Here is a 22,617-nt window from a genome sequence, read left to right on the forward strand (position 1 = left end):
AGCTATCCATTTTTTTCTTTTAGGAGGCAATAAAAAATGACTCCATAGATGGGCAAGGTACTGACTCCAAAGACAATCTCGACAGACCAGGGAAAAGCAAAAGCAGCTTCAAGCTGCCCGTTCCCCGGATCTCTGGGCCCAGCAGCTCCCAAGGATCACCCTCGCTACCCCCACGTGGACGCGTACCCAGTGTCCGCACCTTCCGGCAGCCCCACAGGCAGCACAATATCCCTTCGCGATCTCCAAGCCAGGCCAGCAGCAGCAGAAGCACCAGCCCTAGCGGCTCCATGTTTGAATTAGCTGATCCGATGGATGATGAGGTCTGCCACATCAACAGTACAGCAAGGCTGTGGGCAGGGGTCCAGACAGAAGCACGCAGTCACTCTCTGTCTCCCTACACCGCCTCAGGGACACTGCTTCCAGTCCCGGTGAAGAACTGCAGCAGTGCTGCCAAATTAGCCGAGTTAAGCATCAAAGATCCCAAGAAGTGCTTCAGAGTGGACACCGAGGGTTTTCTGGAAAAGCCTTACGGTGCCGATGATCATCGCCGGCATTCCATTGAGATTTGTCCTTCAGTAGACAATGGGGTGTTCGGTCAAGAACTGGTCGAAAAGAGGCACGGTCCAATGCGCGGACAGTCTCTGCACATTCCCAGGAAGAAAAAGATGAGCCCTCCTTGTATCTCCATAGAGCCCCCAATTGAAATGGGGGCCCCTGCCTCTCTCGCATCCATGAAAAAGCTGACGGAGAGCAGCATGTTACTGCGGCGGAGGACGCCGTCGTACGACCTGGCCCTGCAGCAGGACTCTCTGGATTTGCCAGAGAACCAGCTGTCCACCCAGCCGCTCATCAAAGTAGAGCGGCACCCCTCTCACTGTGCAGAGTATCTGTCACTACCGCACCCCACCCCCATGAGCGGTCTGACGGGCATTCTGTGTGAAAGCACACAGCCACCTCCCTTTGACAGCAGATTTGAAGAATCCACAGACTTCGGCACTGTAAACAGAACAGCCCAATAAGGGACATCAATTTTGGTGGCTTTAGCCAAATTTTATCATCTGCACACAAGTGTGTGGCATCTAGTTGAACAGGGGACATAAACCTCTCTCTGTAGCCAAAGTTTTCTGTTTTCAAACGTAATATTGTCATGAAAGCCAGCCAGGAATGGCAACCGAACCTAGCGGGGACAGCGTTTGATCTGACTGGTGATCGGGCAAGGTGTTGAACATGGGATATGCAATTTCAGATTTCCAAATGGAACTCTGGTTCTTAATTTAATCCCAGTGCTCAATCACATTGATTTGAGTTCAGGATGTTTAGTGTTATGTACCACCTGTATAATATTTGTCAGTCTTTCTTCTCTTTGTCATGAGCATTGCTAATGTTTTCTGTAAAGACAGACTATACGGATTAAAAAGAGCTGTACATGTTATGTACTTTATTGACTCCTAATGTGTAAATAGAGAATTGTATTAGTGAAGAAACTCTAGAAAGCTCTATTCATATGCACATATTTTTTATAGAGATATATAATGTTTTTGCACATATCAATTTGAATCGTCCTCTGTTGTCTTCTTGTGAATGTACATTTTTTAATCGAATAGCTGTGGGATCAATTATAGTCTGTTTAGGCCTACTGATATTGAGATGATTTTTATTTTTCTATTGGGATGAGGGGTGTGTCATGTTATATACATCCAATGAGAACCAAACAACACGTGATCTGTAGCCTGAGTGCAATACGCTATACATGTTTCTGTAAGTTAGGTTGCTCACTTTACATAGCCAGTAACGTGCATCTCACCTACACAACCCTTTACCATACTCAGGTTCATCTCAAAATGTATATTTAGATTTCCAATACACTATAACCTGATTTAACCGCAACATAACCTACTTTAATATTTTTACGGCCCTAGGCTGTGGCACATGTTGCATGTGAAGGACAGATTCATTCAGTTGTAAATGTGACCTTGTTCTGTTTATCCTGATGTTCAGATTTCTTAAAGTCAGGAGAAGACTAAAGGAGTTGATTTCTGCACATGTGTGATCTATTTTTTGATCTATATAGCTTTGAAATGGCACTTTTTTACATTTGTGCCTGCAACAAGGAGACAACTATTTAATGAAAGGAAGACAAAGAAATGTTTGATTTATGTATAGTTGAGGTAAGCCATTGCAGTATGGCTTAGTTTCACAGGTAAACTATACCTGCAAATCCTATTCTTAATATTATACATTTCACAACTATCCAGTGTCATATCACCGCTTACTCACATTTAAAATAGTCGACGCAGCTTTTATGCTGTGAAAATTTACTATTTTCCTCAAGTCTAAATTTCCTCAAAAAAGATGAAGAGGGAAAATTTCTTGCATGTTCTTGAAAAGTTTAGAAATACAAAGCAGGATGTTTTTTGAAGTTTTTGATATTTCGATTAACAGATATTTTCCATTTGTAGACTTATCTAATTGCACTGGGGTGTAATTACAAGGTATTCCTCTTTGTAGAAGTAAACCCATTTATCGCTGTCTAATGCAATATTTTATGAATCTATGTTGAAATGAGTTAAAAAAAAATTCATGGTAAGCAAACATGAAGAATTATGAAAGTACTCCAACTGATTTCAAGATTATGTTGTCAGTTAAACATTGGACTTTGAGACTAACGTGTGCGGAGTTTCATATATCTTAAGGTACCAGATCAACGTTTGTTGCAGAAGGATTTTGGGATTTTTTTATTGATAGAGATGGAAGGATGGAGTAGTATGTTAATGCTTAAAGTGTTTTTTAATCGCACTCAAAATAGCTGTTTTTTGAATATGAGCTTTTGCCATCAAACAGCCTAATGTCCTTAACCCTTCAATAAATAATCAAAGCATTTTCCTCAAGCTTTCATGATGACAGAAATTTCTCTGTGTTGTTTCTATTTTCTGTTAGAATAAGAACTTTGTTTAAAAGCGAACTGTCTGCAATAAGTTTGATTTTGATATGACTTGGTTGATAAAGCAGAAGGGTTTGAAAATCTATAGAACTGTATTTCTACATTGTATTTTATTCTGTAATGACCACAACTAATCTGAGAGATATTCTCTATCATCTACAGATAAATCTTTTTATTGCAAAAGTAAGATGTGTGGCTTATTTCCTAGTTTCTCCAAACAGCTGAGAAACCTGTTCTTAAAATGGGTTTGACAAAATGCACATAAGGGACATATATAGTGTCATATATAGTTAGTTCAGACCAAACATGGTAGGAATACGGTCACGGTAACAGCAGGGGTGCTGACAAACTCCCACATTTCACCTGCATGTAGATTTGAACTGCCAGGTTCCCAGCCATAGGCCAAGTGTTAAAACAACAGGACTACCACATCACTCCCAAAATAAATGAAGCTAGTAGTGTATCTATTTTTACACCTACAGACTTTGGCTTGTAAATTCATCCAAAAATAAACACTAATCCTTCACTCCCTCACATCTATTTTAAACAGAAAGACTTGTGTAGAACATAAAAGATGTGTTGGAGAAAGTTGATGCTGCTCTTTTTCACATCAGTGAAGTACAAACTGGCTTTAAGGCTCTAAAAAAATGACAAGTAAAAAACAAATAAAAACCAGCACGAAACTATAATAGCTACAGATAAATCCATATTAATATTCTGAAGCCATTCCTGCTGAAAAAAAACATTAGAAACCAAATTCATCCAAAATTCTAATAGGATTTAATGCTTCCTCTGCCAGATAACATCCCACAATAGTCCATCACATTAGACATTCTAGTTAGTTTCCATTAAAACCAATACAATTTCCATTATACCCATTAAATCTATTAAATGTTCTGTTGTATTTTGTTGTATTCTATTGTTTTTCCAGCAGGGATAGGTCAGAATGTGAGAGGAACAGGCTGACGCAAGTCTTTATTGCTGATACCACAGTTGCTATAACGTTGTGTTTTAAATAATAAAATAAAATACCCCTAAACTGCACTGGTACTTCTAAAAAACGTTGTCGCTGTATTATATTTTGGAAATTGTAGCTTTTTATGAGCAGACATATGCAGAGAGTGGCGCATTTCTTTACATCGCCGTAGTTGCGCTCAGTGAGCTGAAGTTCCAGCGCCATCTGCTGGACAGATGTGAACAGACACGCGCACGAGTATGTGGAACTATCGAGCTGTAATGGTCGTTTCACACGGAGCTATAATGTAGATGTACTGAACGGCAGAACGCTAAACGTTGTTGTTTTGAAATGCTCGACCATTTAAAAAAAGGTCAAATTAAAATAAAACGAGTGCATGGTGGAGATTTCCCAAACTACAATAATAATAATAATTTGTGATTTGAAGTGACAACATTACGTTATGTTTGGCATATTAAAGTACTAGTAATGTGGGGAGAAATCGAGCCACACACCAAACCCAGAGAGGGTGAAAACAACTCTGTGACAGGCGCGCAATCACCAAATTCTCCAAGTCTAATGGTAAGATGTCATTTATAGACCCATTATTCGGCGTCTGTAAATCTACACATGCTTGTAACCTTTTGTATATTCATGTGGATGTTGCTTTGTGAATTAGAAGACACAACTGTGGGGGGAAATCGAGCCATTCCCCAAACCCAAGAGAAGGAGCTCGGAAGCAGATGAGAGATGCTCAGACTCTCCAGATATACAGACAGAGGTGATGTATCATCATACATTGGTGCTCAGCTAATATGCATCTGTATATGTCAGTAACCACATTGCTGTTGACATACGCAGAAGAAAGAAAGAAAAGAAATCTTTGGAGGAATCAACCCTCGCACCAGATGTCCTCCAGAGGATGATCGAAACACACAGGTGAAGGTTGAGACAGGTGAAGGTTGCCCAGACTCTCCAAATCTACAGGTAAGATTGTGTATTTCAGTCTTGTGTTATAAATTGTTTTAACCATGTGGCTTTTCTTGTTGACACGCGTTTGTTTTCTCAGGATGAACCATCTAGCTGTGTCAATGCAATGATAGAGGCTATATCAGACAGTGGGAGTCCAGTTAAAAGTCAACAGCTTGGTGAACCAGACCTAACTCTGGAGGAGAGGAAGAAGGTCTTAATGGATCAGTACAGATCCAAACCCTTAGTGTTTCTGGAGCGCTATCAGGCACATCTGAAGCCAGAGCACACAGAGGCTTTCTCTCACCTGAGCGGCGACTGCAGGGTGCAGTATTACTGCAAGGAAATTCAGAAGCGGACGTCTAGCACGACCGTCCGGACAAGAATCCGTAACCATCGCTACGCAGCTCTCCGTGCACTTCAGAAGGGTAACAACAGGGTTTTATTTGACATTTTTTCAAATCAGGTTTTCTGGAACTTGAAGTCTACTTATGTCATTTCTCACCTTCATAAGCATCTTTGTCGCTCTACAGAGGGCCAGTATTTTAGCGAGGAACAGATGCGCGTACGAGATCCGCTGCTGTACGAGCAGTACATCGGACAGTACCTCAGTGAAGAGGAGATCTTCGAGCGCTCAGAAGAGTCCATGAGGAACGGGCCAAAGGGACTGGCCGACCTGCTTATCAACTCCTACCAAGAAAAACTGATCCAGAACCGCCTGGAGGAGGAGCAGGAGAGGGAGCAGTGTGCAGAGGAGGAGTCTGATGAAGAAGGTGATGGATCTCACTGTATGAGTCATAACAGCCATTCCATTAAAAACTGTATGATGGATGAATGTCTGTCTGTGCTTTAGATTGTGATGAGCCCAGACAGGCCGAGTGGGAGCCAAATGAGGATGAGAAAGCCATGCTGAGAGAAGAATTCTTGAGTCAAATGCATCAGCGATTCCTGGATGGCAAAGACGACTTCAACTACAGGTTAAACTATTGTACTTTTGCATCATTTCATGGTGCAAATATACAATCAAGCTTGCTGTTAATGGGTGATAATTTTTATACCGTTTGTCTTTTCCGAGCAAACAATTAAAAGAAATACCCACATATAGGGAAGTTGCAAATACATAATCCAGTAGCAATGTTTGCCCAAAAATGAATCAATTCTGTCATCATTTACTCACCCCCAGATTGTTTCAAAACTGTATAAATTTCTTTGTTTTGCTGAACACACAGGAAGAAATTTGGAAAATGTTCAGATCTCGCCACCCCAAATCAACCGCCCCCCCCCTGACTGCCACCGTTGACTCCCATAGTATTTATTTTCCCTGCTATGGCAGAGATCTGACATTGTTCTAAATATCTTCCTGTGTGTTCAGAAAAACAAAGAAATTTATACAGGTTTGGAACAATCTGAGGGTGAGTAAATGATGACAGAATTTTCATTTTTGGGCAAGGTATCCCTTTATTTAACCTCAAGTTGTTCTGAACCTGTGTACATTTCTTTTTTCTGTTGAACACAAAGAAAGATATTTGGAAGAATGTTAGCAACTGAGATTTCTGGGGCACCATTGACTACCATTAAAATGCTTGTTAAAGGTGTCCCAGAGCTGTTTGTTTTCATAAATCCTCAAAATGTTTTCTTTTGTGTTCAACAGAACCAAAAAAATTATACAATAATTCTTTCTACTATGGTAGTCAATGGTGCCCCAGAAATGTCAGTTGCTAACATTCTTCCAAATATCTTCCTTTGTGTTCAACCAGACATTTATACAGGTTTGGAACAACTTGAGGTTGAGTAAATGATGTGGAGAGAAAGGCCTCTTAAAGAGAAAGTTCACCTAAAAATTCTGTCATCAATCACCTCATATCGAGTGTGATTCAATGACCCCCCCCCCCCCAAAAAAAAGAGGAAACAAAATAAACCTTATGAATTCCTTCAGCCACAATAATAATTAATTCAGTTTTTATAATGCAACTCAACATTAACTAAATGGTACAGTGTTAAATATCACTATTTTAAGTCTTGCATGACTGACATATGTTCATATTGTCATTGCAGTGAAGTGGATGAGAACCCAGATTATGATAATCTGGATATTTTAAATCGGGATGCAGAGGAGCGTTATTTTGATGACGACGAGGAAGAGGCTATGATGCAGTAGCTAGAATCAGATCAGAATCTCAATAGATTTCCTGTCAATTCTAGAAAACCTGTCCTTTGTCTTTGTATTTGGTTTATGTAAATTAAAGAAATAAGCACTAAATTGTCTTTAATAAAAGAGAACTATTTTTCAAAGTACCGCTGGTAAAGACATCATCTTTGTAAAGTATTCCATACCCTGGTCTGAACAGAGTTTTTCCTCAGAGTTCAAACTTTTGCTTAAATGTTGGCTCATTGTATTTGCAGTGCTGAAAGTTCTTGCAGTATTTCCTGTCTTTTGGTATGTAGGACATAAATGAGCGGTAGACATGAACAATACCAGACGTGTCCTACAACGCAGACATCCTCGAAATACCGCAAGACTGCAAATGCATGATTAAAAGCGAACGTAAAATAAGGTAGAAAAGATCGTTTATGCTTATCCAGTAGGCCTATTCGCATTGTGAATATAATTTTTATTTTAATAAGTTTTAATAACTGATGTATTAACAACATTTAGTTTTAGATTTACGTATAATTGTAATCTTCCAAACTTTCCTTGTAAATGGTTATAAACAAGTATTGACTTGGACACTGCAGTACAATGCAAACAAACTACTTAAAGTAGATCATTTATTAATCTATAGAACTAATCAACACTAGTTATTTTCCCTAACATCATCCAATGTTTTCAGCTTTGCTATTTTTGTAACCAGCATTACCAGCACAGACATTTAAATATACAAAATAGCCTACAAAGACAATTACCTTCTTTTATAATATATAGCTTTTGGTTAATAAATGTGGTTTTAAGGGTACAAACCATGCTGAAGGCTCAGAAATGTGGAGTAAATACTTTATTAACATTCAAGATTTCATTAGCATTGATTTATCTCAATTCAAATTCTACACAAGAAAAATAACAATTAAATACAGGTTCACAGGATATTGTTGGCTGGAAAGTGAAGACAAAAATGTACAAATATGAAACGATTAAACTACAAATTGAAATGTGTAACAAACAAAACAAACCAAACCAGTTAATATATAGGGAGAAATGTGACAGTTGATACTAAGTATTAGTGCTGTTTTTGTTTTAGTTGCAATGTAAATGTAACACTTCACTTTAATAGTTACCACATGTATACTAACACCATTAAAAATTCAATGGCTAATAACTGCATTATCTGATCTGAGCAGCCAAATGTGTCAATTATAAATCTGTGTGTGCATGTGCGCACAACACATTCCTTCATTATTTCCTTCTATCAGCTAACTTACGTTTATGTAGAAATGATTACACAACTGTTTTTGTTCACCTCATAAAATGCAGTGGTTGAAATGCCTATTTACCTAAATGCCAGTGAAATATCTACTGTATAAAATACAAAATACGAACCCTTGTAACCCATATAAAACCTTTCTAGAGAATACTATGCAAATAGAAAAAGTCATTAGCTCCTTCATAATCTGTTAATACTTGTGGCAAAGGAGTACGCAACATCAACTAGTTAGAATTACTAAAGAGAATGCGCAAATGTTATACACCATGTTCCTTCAATTTACACACTTCACAGTTATCTGCCAAAATTACTTACAATGGCAAGTGGTTAAGGGACATTATTAAAAAAAATAATTAAGACGACACAAAACAAAGGCGATATATATCAAACCCACAGGGTCCAAAACTTGAACTTTCCGAAAGACTCCCGATTTATAGTCAGAAACCATCACAGTATCACAGATATTGTTGAAAAGGCTGTCAGGAGGGAAAAAGTAAACGCTTCATAAAGACATTATAGATATAGATATATCTTTCTCTTGGAAAAACGCTTGGCACTTAAAATATTTGAGATTCTAAATGCGTTTCTTCATTTTACCGTAACTGCGTCCTGTGGTGCCACAATAAACCGTTGAGAGGTGCAGTTGGTTGCACTTATTATAATAAAATGGATATTGATCAACTGTAGCAGCTATGCATTTGAGGCTAAAGGCTTCTGAATATGTTTTTCAATTTGCTTTAGTTTCTATTTAGAGTAAATTCATTAATTGTGCAAGCACTAACTTGGGAAAAGAGGAATGTTAAGACAAAAAAGTAAAAGACTTCAAAGACTTCTGAAGCCCCCTACCTGCATACGGACATTGTGCAACACATTGGCTGTTTTATTGTCTGATCCCTTAAAGACACTTCTCAAACGTACCATTTTACAGCCCCTCATAGAAAAGGAACCAACGGCTGTGGAGAGAAGAAAACTGGAGGAAAGGTAAAAGACAGGACGATAAACGAAGGAATCCCTCAGTCTTTTGGCACAGGGAAAAGTGTGACATTTCCATTGCAAAACTTCATGAACAAGGTTTGGTGCAACTTCAGATCCGGAGTCACAAACGTCCCTGTCGAGTTACAATTAGATGTAATGAGTCGTTCCCATAACTGCCCCTGAAAGGGAACATCATCATTAGTGCTTAAATACTAATGCAATTATATACAGTACAATCACACGTATTCATGCAGGTTCTCAAACTACTCTGCACTACCGAAGATGCCCACAAGGAGGCAGTGGTTTTCCCTTCTGCAAGTAATAAGGAAGACTAAACAAAAACACTGGAAAAAACATGTGGTCTGTATTTAATTTGCTGTAAGTCAGCAGTTCAGATGCCTTGTGCTTGATTCTAAGAGAGGCGAGCCGAGAGGCAGATGCCCCACTGTGTGCCAGCTTGCAGGATGTGGAATGCAGACTTTAGATGGGGCTTATTAGTTACTGCATGCATTCAGCAAAGCAAAACACAGCAAGACTTCATAACATCTTCCCTTCTGGGGAGAGAAGTGAAATGAAGTCAACAATATGAGAGTCATAAAGCGTTCTCACAAATTGAACTCAATTATATTCAAATTGAACACAGGAATAGAAAGCACTGCAGACTTGAAGCAGCACCTAGTTTTTGTCAATTTACAGTACCTCCTGCTATCAGCATCTTATAGGTTACTACGTAGCCTGTCTCCAGACTTTGCTGCTTCAAGTCTGGTGAAGCAGCTTCAGGTGCTGCTTTAAGTCTGCAGTGCTTTCTGATAATAAAAAGTTAAAAGTGCTTCAACCTAACCAACACGAACACCACCCCAAATCACAAACTAACTTCCAGCCGAGTTACACATCTTAAATAACTTCCAGACTCAGTGGTGGTTGGTTTCCTCAGCCGAGCAAACATGCCTATATATCCTGTCTAATCTCCGCAGACCTTCACAAATCTTCTGGAGTTTCAAATGTTCCTCACCTCCAGCTGTCTGCCGTCCCGCTTCACTTGATGAGGATTCCAGGACGTCTTCCATCCTCTTCGCTGATGTTCCTGAAGTTATTCTCAGCTTCATCCACGGACCTAGCAAAGCCAGACATTGAGACGAGCCCAAAACACACTTGACTAACAGACCGGAACGGCTGAATAAAGACGCTCACATTAAGAAGTCTTTGACGTCCTCGACCGTGAGCTCGCCTGTGGTGTCCAGAGTGATGTCAGCACTGCTGTTTGGAGAATCCAGGATGGGGGAGGACAAGGCATTCCGCATTTCCTCCAGTAGCCCTGAGAGAATGACATCACCACAATCACCAACAAAATTTCTGATCAGATGTCAGTGTTATTTGCTGATTTTGGATTTCAAAGACTAGGTTAGGTTCAGGGGTATAGATAGGGTTATGTTTCTTTAACATGAATGTTGTTTCAGAAGCAACAAAAGAAACAGATACAGGGCACACTGACCATTTGTACATATATGTATGATGGGCCTATATAGACAGTTTCAGCGTAACAATATAAATAAACATTACTGCGCATACGTGCTTTTGTGGCCCAAACGTTACTTCCGGTACACATCCACAAGAAAACAGAGTCCCTGCTGATAATTTATGATAACAAGCAAAAGAAATGAGTACGTTACATTAAATAGCGATTTAAAAGCATGTCTAGCCAGTATTATTTGGGGTTTCCAGTAGTTAAACCTAAATAAATGTACACGACCCATTCAACAAATTGTTTAATACAAATATTATACAATAAAACAGCAATATAAATTAATACCAATTTAAATAAAATAAAATATAAATAGTTATATTATTAGCCACTTGCCAGACCGATCAACAAACACAGACCGTCACCAGATGTTAAAGTGATAGTTCACCCAAAAATGAAAGTTCTGTCATCATTTACTCACTCTCGTCATTATTTCAAACAATTATGACTTTCTTTCTTCATCAGAACACAAAAAAGATATTTTGAAGAATGATAACCGAACAGCACTGGCCCCCATTCACTTCTGTTGTATGGACACAAAACCAATGCAAGTCAATGGGGACCAGTTAACAACATTCTTCAAAATAGTGTTGTCAAGATACTGGAATTTCTAACTTCGATACTACACCTACAAAAATATCGATATTAGATACCATGGGGAAAAACTGTCATAACATTAAAGGGTAAGTTCACCCAAAAATCAACTTTGTGTGATTTTTTACTCACCCACATCACGTTAAACATGTTTAGAGAACTTCCGGCGTCTTCGGAGCACAAATAGAGATATTTAGGTGACATCCGAGTGATTTCCAGGCCTACTCATAGACATCATGGTGTCAGTTTTTGCCAAGGTCCAGAAAAGTACTAAAGACATCCTTAAATTGGTCCATCCACGGAAAGTGGCTCAGTTGAATTTTTTTGAAGCGAAGAGAATGCTTTATGTGCGAAAAACAAACCTATCCCTTTAAGGCTCTAAAAAATGTTTTTATTAAAAGTTAAATTGAACAAGACTAGACAATGAAGTATATTTGTAACATTAAAAAAGATTAATAAATACTTTAACGAACAATGAATGAGCAATACATTTGTTTATGTTAGTTTATACATTTATATGATTAACAAATTTTTATTTGGCTTTTATTCACATTTAATCATTGATTGGCGCACAGAGACAGAAACGCAAATCTTAAACGCGAGATCTGTTGTGGAGACTCCACACTGGCAATCTTTCTAACATTAACAACGTTTAACCGGAGCGAATGAGACGAGTTAGTGAAATCATTGATCAGTGCACATACATAGAGCACTATGGTAAACATGGTAAGCGTAAGCGAGCGTGCATCAAGCGCCAGATGTGTTACTGAGACTGCACTGGCCAACTTTTCTAACATTAACACTTGACTCGTTTGCAGCAGTTAAATAGTGTTCGAGGAGGCGGGGCTCTGTGGTCACTCTTTTTACAGACAGTGAGTGACACACTGAAAGTGAATGCAGAGAGAGCAACAGCAGCTGGTATCGATACTGTGGGACATGCGTATTGGAACAGTTTCAGATTTGTTCAGTATCGAAATATCGATATTTTTGACAACACTTCTTCAAAATATCTTCTTTTGAGAAGAAAGAAAGTCAAACAGGTTTGAAATGACAAGAGGGTGAGCAAATGATGACAGAATTTTCCTTTTTGGGTGAACACTTTAACTTCGGGCCAGGCACGTGCATCCAACGAAACCGTCTATAGTGTGTATTACTTAATGAGCTGTGGTATTTTTCACAAAGTGATTTGTACCATTACAAAAAAACCTGCTGTATGAGACATTTAACAGCAAGTACATAAGCTAGACATTAGTCATTAAAAAAACCCTGTAAAACAATCCCAAACCAATGTGGGGGAATTTCAGCTACTATTTATTTTCCATCTGTCAAGACTTTTAAATGCAGAATTGTTACCTTCGGCCTCAACAGACTTGCTCTCGGCTTGTGTCTTATGAGTTCCATTAGCTTGCGGTGAGACTGTCGTGCTGGAAACAAATGCAGAACTATTATTCAGAGCATTCAGAACATCACTAATTTTTCATGTGATCACTCACCAAAAAATTACCCTATGAATAACCACTTTAACATCTTACATTCCCTGTTGAAAAAACAGCATTAGCTGGGTTAGGTATGTTTTGATGCTGGTTTGACCAGCTTAAACCAGCCAAGGACCAGTTAAACCAGCACAAACCAGCATCAAAACATACCAAACCAGCATATGCTGTTTTTTTCCAACAGGGTTGCGTTTAGAAAAATGTACCCCTCACATATTAAAATCAAACCAGTGAACTCCATGTGCCATGATGTACCTGTGTGCAGAGAGATCATGAGGTCGCTCCGTGTCCACTTGGCAAAGTGGCTCTGTGATCACACGAGCAGACAGTGAGAACCGCTCGTACTCCGAGGGCGAGATCAAGTAGAATCCTGAAAACATCAGAGATAAAGAGCTAGAATGAATCGTTTGTTTACAAAACACTGATGCACTGACGATGACGTGCATTCCCTGGGAATCAAACCCACAACCTTGATATTGCAAATGCCATGCCACGCCACTGAGCAACAAGCAAGCGTACTAACCTTGTCCAGTCTTTGTGAACACACAGGAGGCGATGCCACTTATGTCTTCTTTGCGGATGCAGTCATAATGTATTTGCGGTCTCAGTGCTGGCACACTAAACACGTGGATGTCACCGAGGTTGGTGAGGCACACTAGAGCGTTCTCAGAGTAGTCCTCAGAGGCCACGCTGGTGAAGTTTGACAGAGCTACCTTCCGTACTCGACAGCCCTCGTGGGCGGTCAACTTAAACTTGGTCTTCGCATTAACCTTGGGTAACATGAAAACCTATGAAAACCAACATCAACATGAGTAAATAATGACGGGATTTACTTTTTTAGTCGACAATGCTGTTGTAATCAACAACCTTAAACTGCTCCTCAGAAGCAATAAGAACCGAGTGGCTGCCCTGCATGTCAGGTGCTTTGGCCAGATCTCTGGAGACCTCGTACGGCTCAGGGAGAGGATTCCCACGGCCGTCCAGCACGGCGATGGACACTACTGGAGCTCTGTGCATCAACTGGATCTCTTTTCCCAGCAGAGCCTCCACACTCTGCTCGGAGAACTTCTCCTGAGAGGGAACGTCGAGAGCGTACGCGTACACGGAACCGGAGTTTGTGCCGGCCCACATAGTGGGACCATGATGTGTTCCTGAGGAACCGAAACATAAATCTGGTCAGGGTAAGGTTCCTGTGTTTCTTATCAAGAGATGTTCATCCTAAGAGTCTGTACATGATGTAAAGGTTTGACAGCACGTGTATATATTTATATTGATCCTATTTAGAAAAACGATGGGTATTTAAAGGAGTGAATTAATCGGACAATTTTTTTTTACCTCAGTCAAGCGCACAGTTTCTCAATCCTGATCCTAGGGGCTCCTAAAACCACATCTTATCCATGCACTTTGTTTGAATACGTTTTTTAGTTTTCCCTAGTCAGCACAGCTGTTTCAAACAACATTGAACTAACAATAACATAAACCACTCATATCCATAACTGCAATGATATTTTTGCCCCTTTTATCGTGCAGCATTTACTGTAAATATATTGCACTAATAAAAAATTCTTTACTGGAGAACTGCATCTCTCCAAAGATTCAATCAGCATTGTGCAAGAGTCTGTTTGAGTTAAGAGGTCATATACTGGCAAATGAAGAAAATGGGCTGGAGCTGCCTTGTGCTTATGTGGCCCAGACTATCTAGGCATCATAATCTACAGCGACAGCGTAAATGACTTCCTTTAATAACACACAAATGTGAGCCAGTGTGTTGATCAGGTTTGGCTGTATGGGGTATTCAAAGACAACCCACACATTTCACACAGAACAGACAAAACCACACAAGAGTAGTATTTCTGTGCTCTCTGAACTCAATGTCTTTCTAATGGAGTCAGATTCTAACTGAAAATAAAAAGCCTTGTGGGAATGAACTGCAACCAAGACTTAAGGTACTAAATGTGCTGCAAATGCTCTCAATCGAGCGAAAAGCATATTTGATTAAAACAAGACAATGGTAAAGCTTTTCCTGAAATAACTTTTTTTCCATTCACAATAAACAATGATAACGTTAAATAGCCTCAGCTCTTTAAAGTGGTAGTTCACCCAAAAATTTAAATTCTGTCATCATTTACTCACTCTCAAGTTGTTCCAAACCTGTATAAATTGTGATTAACACAAAGAAAGATATTTGTAATAACGTTAGCAACTGACATTTCTGGGACATCATTGACTACCATAGTATTGTATCATTTTGTTCTGTTGAACACAAAATAAGTTATTTTGAAGAATTTAGGAAAGCAAACAGTTCTGGAGTCGCTTTGACTACCATTTAAATTTTTCCTACTATGGTAGTCAATGATGTCGCAGAAAGAAATTCATATAGGTTTGGAACAACTTGAGGATGAGTAGTTCAAGACAGAATTTTCATTTTTGGGTGGAGTATCCCTTAAAAAATATGCATTTCAAAAGCACTTAAAGCAAACAAAATAAAAACCGTAATCATTAGCTTTCTCTCTCACCGTCTCTGAGGAAGGTGTCAGCGAAACACAGACACCGGACCACTCCAGACAGCGAGTCATCTGCAGAGCGAGGCTCAATCCGTCTCTGCACCGGTGTCACTTCTGCATCCTGCTCCGCCAACTGAGCGTTTGCTTCCTGCACCTGAAGAAACCAAGAATAAGATCTTACTTAAAGGTCCAGTTGAATATGCAGTTTCTGCCAATCTCATATTAATCTTGAGTACCTATAGAGTAGTATTTCATACTTCGTATCTTCGAAGAGTATTTAGTTTGATCACATTTATAACGGATAGATACAGCTGTACGAGTATTTCCTGAAATATACGACCTCCTGGGGGTGTGCGGGGGAAGGAGCTAAATCACGAGCACACAATACATCATCGCATTGATTCACTATAAATTCGTGTTGTTTACATTATGCTTGTACGCGCCGATTGCCAACAAAACGCATACATATGACTTAGTTTCACTTACCGCGTGTGGTCCATGTCTGGCATCTTTTAGCGCTGGGACCGCTTCATCTATCAGTTTCAAACGATCTGCAAATCCAGCGTTAAATACACCGTTTATATAACATCCATCGCCGAAATGCAGTGAACAAACAAACACACCTCAACTTCTCTCACTATCGCAAGAAAAACGAGCTGCAGCTCGCAGCCAATCTTGATGGTAGACGGGTCTTCCTAACACTCGGTTGACGCGTGGGCGGGCCATTTCTTTCGCCTTGCCGTGGGCATGCTTTTCCAGGAGAACTGCCCAATAAGGGACTAAGAAAAGTTGTAACGGCTTTTCATGTTTGAAAAAAAAACTCAGAAACTTATTCGAACGCTGGGGGAAGTGTATCGACCACAGAAATACTACGTAATACGCCCAACTCGTTTTTTGACAAGTTGACAATGTTAAGCATGAGAAGACAGCACGTTTAACATTGTAAAGAAGTCAGAATGCATGAAACAGCATTAAACCATCCCTTTAAAGTGGTGGTTCAACATTGTTTCATGCATTCTGACTTCTTTACTATAAACATGCTGACTTTTCATGCTTGACATGGTCAACTTGTCAAAAAACGAGTTGGACATGACGTAGTATTTCTATGCCCGATACACTCCCCCAACTTCGTATAGGTTTCAGGACATTTTTTCAAACATGAAATTCCCTTAGGTAACAAGTTTTCTTAGTCCCTTATTGGACAATTCTGCCGGAAAAGAACACCCACGCGTCAACCAGTGAGAGAAAGAGCATGCCCATCACTGTGCTGCTTTCGCGAGGTTCAGCTGTTTGTGTTTGTTCACTGCATTTGGGTGAGGAATGTTATATAAACGGTGGATATAACGCTGGATTTACAGATCGTTTGAAACTGAGAGATGGATCAGTCCCAGTGCTAAAAGATGCCGGTCATGAACCGCAAGCCGTAAATGAACCCGAGTCATATGTCTGTGTTTTGTTGGCAATCGGCGCATACATGTATAATGTAAACAACACAAACTTATAGTTACATCCACTTTAAAAGTAACTTAACACATGAGATGGCAATATACAGCTAAATCAAAATGCACTCACTTTACTGGTGGGACTGGTAACCACAGCACGTTTTTTTCCCGACACTCTGCTCTTCCGGATTCTTCTGAAGGACTGGCGTAGAGATTTCTTTAAGGACTTTACTCGAGAGAGAGGGCCCTCCATAGCCAGAGAGTCATTGGGGTGGAGGGTGCACCTGCCGCATCACAAAACAAATCTTATTCAAATTACACAAAAGGCAGGTCGTTATAGAGAATTAGAGGAACTTGTCCATCTTAAGAACTTTAATATATGGGGATATTCAATTGAAGTTTTTCCAAAAGCTATGCACCAATACCGAAAAATACATTCTCACTACCATCACACAAATCATTACAATCACACACACAATAAAAAAAAATCACCTCTAAAACTCCTGAACATATGATAAATGCTCCAACATACATGAAACTTAATTTCAAGACATTGTTTTTATAAAAACACAAAATACGCACAATTGCATTTGATTCAAATGTCTCTCATGAGGTTGTGCATTGTAATTGCTAAACAAATATAAATATTAGGGTTGTTCCGATATCGATACTAGTATCGGAAATTCCACCGATACCACATAAAATTCTGGTATCGGAATCGGAGAGTACTTGAATCCATGTACCGATCCGATACCAATTTCTTAAACAGGACGTAGGTATGCCCGCTAGCTTTGCTTAATGCTGCAAATGGCAAGGCTTCTTCACTGCTCAGAATGCAAATACAGAAAGTTGTGCTGTGAAGAAGAAATGAAAATGTGCTAGGGACATGCACGCAAATGCAATATTCGATCCGCAATAATTATTAGAAAATTAAAAATGCTATTTGAATATTTTTATTTTTCATTAAAAAAAAAGCTGCATCATCACCACAGGTTTAGAATTGTCTTGTCTTATTTCACGCTTCTTCACTTCATCTGTAATGACTTTATAATGTACAGAAAATATAAAAAAATAATTTGCATGTGTCCTAAATCTTTCTACAGTCAGATCGCAAGCTAGTTTAAATATTTTAAGTTCACACACGACAGCCTGACGGATCGCGTATTATGTTCAGCTCACATCACCAAAAATGTTTTAAAAACTGGTGAGCCACAGAATTCGTTAACATTAAATTACTTATATATAAGTTGGTATAAAAATACCAACGTAATATTAAATGATTCGATAATTAATTTATTTATTACCATAACTTGTTTGGAGCGGTTGTTTGTTCGTTAGAAATATGTTGGGCTAACTAATGCTGATTTCAATAACTTTAAACATTAAAATGTACATTTCACTGCAACTAATGTTAATAAATTTGGCCTTAGCATAAGACTGGTACCTTTCTCCATACCTAAAGCCTGCATTTTCCTCCTAAGAACTTCAGGGTCGTCGCCTTCAAGTTATAGCCTGTAAATACAGTAAATCTGCACGGGTGTTTGTTTTAAAACGCGTTGAAGGCTTAGTTGAATTTACTTATTGATATAAATGCAATGCAAAGCTAAACAAGACAGACACTGAGAAAACAATATTTGCGGTGGTGATCAGCAGAATTAGTCATTCTTCCTCAAATGCCGGTCACATATAAACAACAAGCACTAAAATGGCTCCGTCTTTGTTTTTAGGATCAATTAACAGTCGGTATGTTTACTTTATTTATTATCAACATTATAAACAATAAAGCCAGATATTCTTGTCAGATCTGGGTTTTGTTACCGGGAGTTAGAGAAGAGCAACGCAACGCATTATTCACATTCTCCGCTGTCGGCTTGTAAACTGTCGGCTTGTTGAACAGACTTTCAACAGAGTAAAATAGACCTACTGTATTATGCTTGTTTTTCTTATCAAGAACATGTTAAACAAAATAAACAAGATAACCATATATCACAGACTTTCAATATACGTTTTGTTTTGTATGTTTGGTTTTTGTATGATTTCGCTTCGCGCAGGTTTAAATGCAGTTTTTATGTATTATTCTGTTTTTTTCCAACGTTGCTAATCTTTCAACATTAAAAACCCTATATACAGGATCTAATATTAGTGCATTATGAATATTTAATGATAGTTATAAGCTTGATGTGAAATTGTGACTAAATAAAAACGAAACAAATTACGTATTTTTTCACTTAATTTAAATAAACGAATATTCGTTTTTTATGAGCTCAAATATTCTAATATGAAATTATTGAAAAATGCCCATCCCCAGTGCTAGCGCTGTTTGGCAGTATTTCAGAGTGGACCAACCAGCCAGTAAAACTGCGAAAAATAAATAATATTACTGTCAAATGTCTGTCAGATAATAAAAATACTCTCTAATTTACTGCATGTATTTGTTCATGTTTTATTAATCGGATATCGGATCAGTACTCGGTCTCGGCTGATACCCTGAGCCCAGGTATCGGAATCGGTATCGGGAAGGAAAAAAGGGTATCGGAACATCCCTAATAAATATCTACACAGCAATATCTCTTTGAAGTTGAAAGCACTGATTGCAACTGCTCCCAAACAAGCGTTTGGCAAGTAGCAAAGCAGTCTTGGATGGCCCCATGGGTTACCTCGCCAGCACTGGACTTCGCCGATGGTAGTCAAAGAGGCCAAAGCCATGACTGGTGCCAAAGGCAATGAGGTTCCACTCTGCGTGCAGGGTTACCGCGGTAACGGCTGCAGGGGGCATGCACTGCACCAGGACGACCGGCTGGAATCCAGGAGCAAACACTACAGAGCCACTCTTAGGAGGCAAACGGTCATGACCCTTCCACGTAAAACCCTCACGGTCCTGGAGAAGATCCAATGTTGCCACGTCAATCATGTGATCGGACTTCTCATCACTTAGAACCATCACTATGACCTGTGAACAGAGTTAATATTACTAACATTTCTTTTTCTGAGAGCACGTGAGCTGCATCTCATTTTAGTCAAACTCTAAGGAAGCGTCATCTGTATCCAAGATGATACAGTCAATATAAATATTTTCTGTCAATGCTATTCAAGACTGAATAAAAGTCTCAAATTTGTTTCATTAATATGGTTTCATTTCAGGTAGTACGCTGCAACCTAGAAGGAGGCAGTCTATGCAGAAGCTTTGAATCAGAACAACTAAAAGACATTTGGATGCATCATAAAAACTGGTGATCGTACCTGTCCAGCAGTACCGGCCACCACCAGTTTCCCACTGTATTTACAGAGGCTGACCTTCTGGATTCCCAGTCTTGGATCATCACTGTATGGATCAAAACAGCCCACCTGGAAGAAATTCAAAGCAAACATGGGATGTTATTCTTTAAACATTACTTTTATACAATTCAGCAGACTACTTTATTCAAACCAACTTACAAACGAAAAGTCCCCTTTAGTCAAATAATTTAATCCTTTAAAACACATTTTAAAGGACAGATTACATTTTTTTCAATTTCTTTCTGCCATGAAATAGCATGAATGTAACTACATCTTAGCTTTTAGGAGCCATGAATATGCAAATTAGGCCACGCCTCCACTTAAACACCAACTCGACTATCCAATGATCTTGGCCTACACATTTACATGACTAGTTACAACATCTTTGTGACAGAAAACAGGAGCGGTTTCAACCTCAGGTAAACTGCAGATTTAACCGTTTACCGTTCCACTGTCCGCCCGTGGTACAAATACCATTCAAAATGAGACCTTAGAACTGCTAAAGGGAGAAAGTACTCTGCAATGGTGTTGACTAAAGAATTGGCACCTGATATGTTTTCAAAGGGATAGTTCACCCAAAAATTAAAATATCATCATTTACTCACCCTCTTGTCATTTCAAACCTGTATACATTTCATTGTTCTGCTAAACACAAAGGAATATATTTGCAAGAATGTCAGTAAGCAAACAGATCTCATCCCCCATTGACACCTATAGTATTTATTTACCCTACTATGGCAGTAAATGGGGATGAAATCTGTTTAGTTACCAACATTCTTCCAAATATCTTCCTTTGCATTCTGCAAAACAAAGAAAATTATACAGGTTCGGAACAATCTGAGGGGTGAGTAATAATGACAGAATTTTCATTTTTGTGTGAACTATCCCTTTAAGCATAATAAAACACCACACAGACATAAACAACATTAAAACTTGATTTTCACCATTAGGGAAAAAAAGACAGAAAAAAAAATCACACCTGCACAATCATCATATAAACTGTAACACTTTGAAAAAATAATATACTTTTCTCATGCAAAATTCAACTTGAGTAGCATCTGTAATAGCTATAAAGCATCATGAGTGTGAAAAAGCATAATCACATAATGGCTCCACAACATTTCAACATGAAAAAAGCAATAGTGGACAAAATAATAGGCCATTTCCATCCCCTCTAGACATCGATAAACATGCCACGACTGCTCCTGGCCAAACACAAGAACAAAGAAAGGACTGGAATGTAATTCAGTTCTGGAAAAATCAGTAAAACGACAGCAATGCAGCAGTGCCATCCAGAGCAGAAATGTGCTTCATCTTCAGCAGACGCAGGCAAAGCATTTCAGCCTTTAGACAGACAGTCTGCTTTTAATTAAGGTGAAAAAGAAATTCAGTCCAGTGTGAATCACATATGCTCAAGCGGGCCTCATTCCAGACTTCACTTCACTAGACGCTGAAGCAGAGGAAAAGGTGGATTATTAGGAAAACAAAAAAGAATGGATTTCATAACTTTGAGAGCTAAATCCGCACTGCTTCTGAAGGAGAAGTAATGTAAAATAAAGTCAAATCACACTCGTAGTTTTCAGGAGATAAATCTCTAACCTTTCTAAAAGGAGGCCAGTCTTCCTCTCCTGCTTGGGTCAGGCTGTCGTTGTGATCACAGTCAGTCTGAAAGATGTTTGCTGTGCTCAGTTTGTACAGAGGTTTTAGTGACACTCCAGACGCATCCCAGAAACGCACCGTGCCATCCTCATGACTACAACAACCAGAACAGCAAGACATTGTGACAACCGTTCCAGATAAACAGAGCGATACCACTGAATGCTTTATCTAAATTCTATGAAACATTTAAGCAGCTGTTCAAATAAATTTCATGTTGGTTTGTAATGAGACATTGGAGCAGAGCAATAAAACAGTCCCTCACCCAGTTAACAGCAGCTCTTTCTGCTTTGGATCAGGTGCTAAGTTTTCCCCTCCACATATTGGCCAGTTCTGTCAGAATAAAGAGAGAGCGTAAATCAGGACGGCAACTTCAATGGAAAAACATCTGGCAACCTTCAAATTTGGACGAAACGACATTAAATGCAAACTTTGATGTTGGTTCACGTTTTATTGAGTGTTGTTAAATAACTTAATTTTCAAGAATTCACACCACTAGCTCATAACCATAAAAATCGAAATACAGTGCGAGCACGCCGTCGATTCATTTATTTAAAAACAACCTCAAAAGCAAAGGGTGGCGTTTTTAATGTTCTTGCAATGTTATTCACAAAACAGATGTTAAACGTAAATTGCCTTTTTTGTTTCCTACTGAAATGAAAGAAAAGAAGAAAAATATGCCAATAAGCCAACTATCTGTCTTAAGGTTATGAAGACAACACCATGTAATTTACACCCGCAAGTTATACGACTACTACACAGGTTTAAATGTCAGAAAATGTTCTGCCTTGTTTTTTCCATGCAAGCATTTTAAGAAAGACTTCATTTCTTAATTTTTTGTTAAAAATGTTATTTTTTAATTGTTTAAATT

General features: G+C 38.9%; 3 protein-coding genes across 6 annotated transcripts in view; 2 read left to right on the plus strand and 1 right to left on the minus strand.

Moving 5' to 3' along the window:
- The window catches only part of cacna1ha (calcium channel, voltage-dependent, T type, alpha 1H subunit a), a 96,763-nt gene extending 93,635 nt beyond the window's left edge, over positions 1-3,128 (plus strand). For both annotated transcript variants that reach the window (XM_057345017.1, XM_057345018.1), the window contains exon 35: positions 24-3,128. In XM_057345017.1, coding sequence (XP_057201000.1) covers positions 24-1,019 — 996 coding nt within the window. In that variant the 3' untranslated portion in view covers positions 1,020-3,128. The remainder of the gene's footprint in view (positions 1-23) is intronic.
- A 1,065-nt stretch (positions 3,129-4,193) lies between these two features.
- ccdc97 (coiled-coil domain containing 97) lies at positions 4,194-7,154 on the plus strand. The gene is made up of 7 exons (XM_057345019.1): positions 4,194-4,478; positions 4,576-4,677; positions 4,758-4,883; positions 4,966-5,293; positions 5,399-5,638; positions 5,719-5,842; positions 6,921-7,154. The coding sequence occupies exons 1-7, from the start codon at positions 4,386-4,388 to the stop codon at positions 7,021-7,023; spliced, it is 1,116 nt and encodes a 371-aa protein (XP_057201002.1). The 5' UTR covers positions 4,194-4,385; the 3' UTR covers positions 7,024-7,154.
- Positions 7,155-7,741: 587 nt separating this feature from the next.
- The window catches only part of llgl1 (LLGL scribble cell polarity complex component 1), a 35,344-nt gene continuing 20,468 nt past the window's right edge, over positions 7,742-22,617 (minus strand). Inside the window, exons 11-23 of one of the 3 annotated variants that reach the window (XM_057346138.1) lie at positions 22,012-22,079; positions 21,690-21,843; positions 20,055-20,159; positions 19,472-19,764; positions 16,945-17,098; positions 15,385-15,526; positions 13,736-14,019; positions 13,392-13,656; positions 13,124-13,238; positions 12,729-12,799; positions 10,451-10,574; positions 10,272-10,373; positions 7,742-9,438 (exon numbers count right to left, since the gene is read on the minus strand). In XM_057346138.1, the coding sequence (XP_057202121.1) occupies positions 10,295-10,373; positions 10,451-10,574; positions 12,729-12,799; positions 13,124-13,238; positions 13,392-13,656; positions 13,736-14,019; positions 15,385-15,526; positions 16,945-17,098; positions 19,472-19,764; positions 20,055-20,159; positions 21,690-21,843; positions 22,012-22,079 (1,854 nt within the window). In that variant the 3' untranslated portion in view covers positions 7,742-9,438; positions 10,272-10,294. The remainder of the gene's footprint in view (positions 9,439-10,271; positions 10,374-10,450; positions 10,575-12,728; positions 12,800-13,123; positions 13,239-13,391; positions 13,657-13,735; positions 14,020-15,384; positions 15,527-16,944; positions 17,099-19,471; positions 19,765-20,054; positions 20,160-21,689; positions 21,844-22,011; positions 22,080-22,617) is intronic. The other 2 variants (XM_057346139.1, XM_057346137.1) reach the window with 2 other exon arrangements.

This window comes from Triplophysa rosa, linkage group LG11 (assembly GCF_024868665.1).
Source record: "Triplophysa rosa linkage group LG11, Trosa_1v2, whole genome shotgun sequence".
NCBI lineage: Eukaryota > Metazoa > Chordata > Actinopteri > Cypriniformes > Nemacheilidae > Triplophysa > Triplophysa rosa.

Coding starts and splice junctions, on each gene's coding strand:
- ccdc97 (XM_057345019.1), top strand. CDS start 4,386: ATGTGGGGAGAAATCGAGCCACACACCAAACCCAGAGAGGGTGAAAAC. Junction 4,884..4,965: donor CAGACTCTCCAAATCTACAG/GTAAGATTGTGT, acceptor TTGTTTTCTCAG/GATGAACCATCTAGCTGTGT. Junction 5,639..5,718: donor GGAGGAGTCTGATGAAGAAG/GTGATGGATCTC, acceptor TCTGTGCTTTAG/ATTGTGATGAGCCCAGACAG.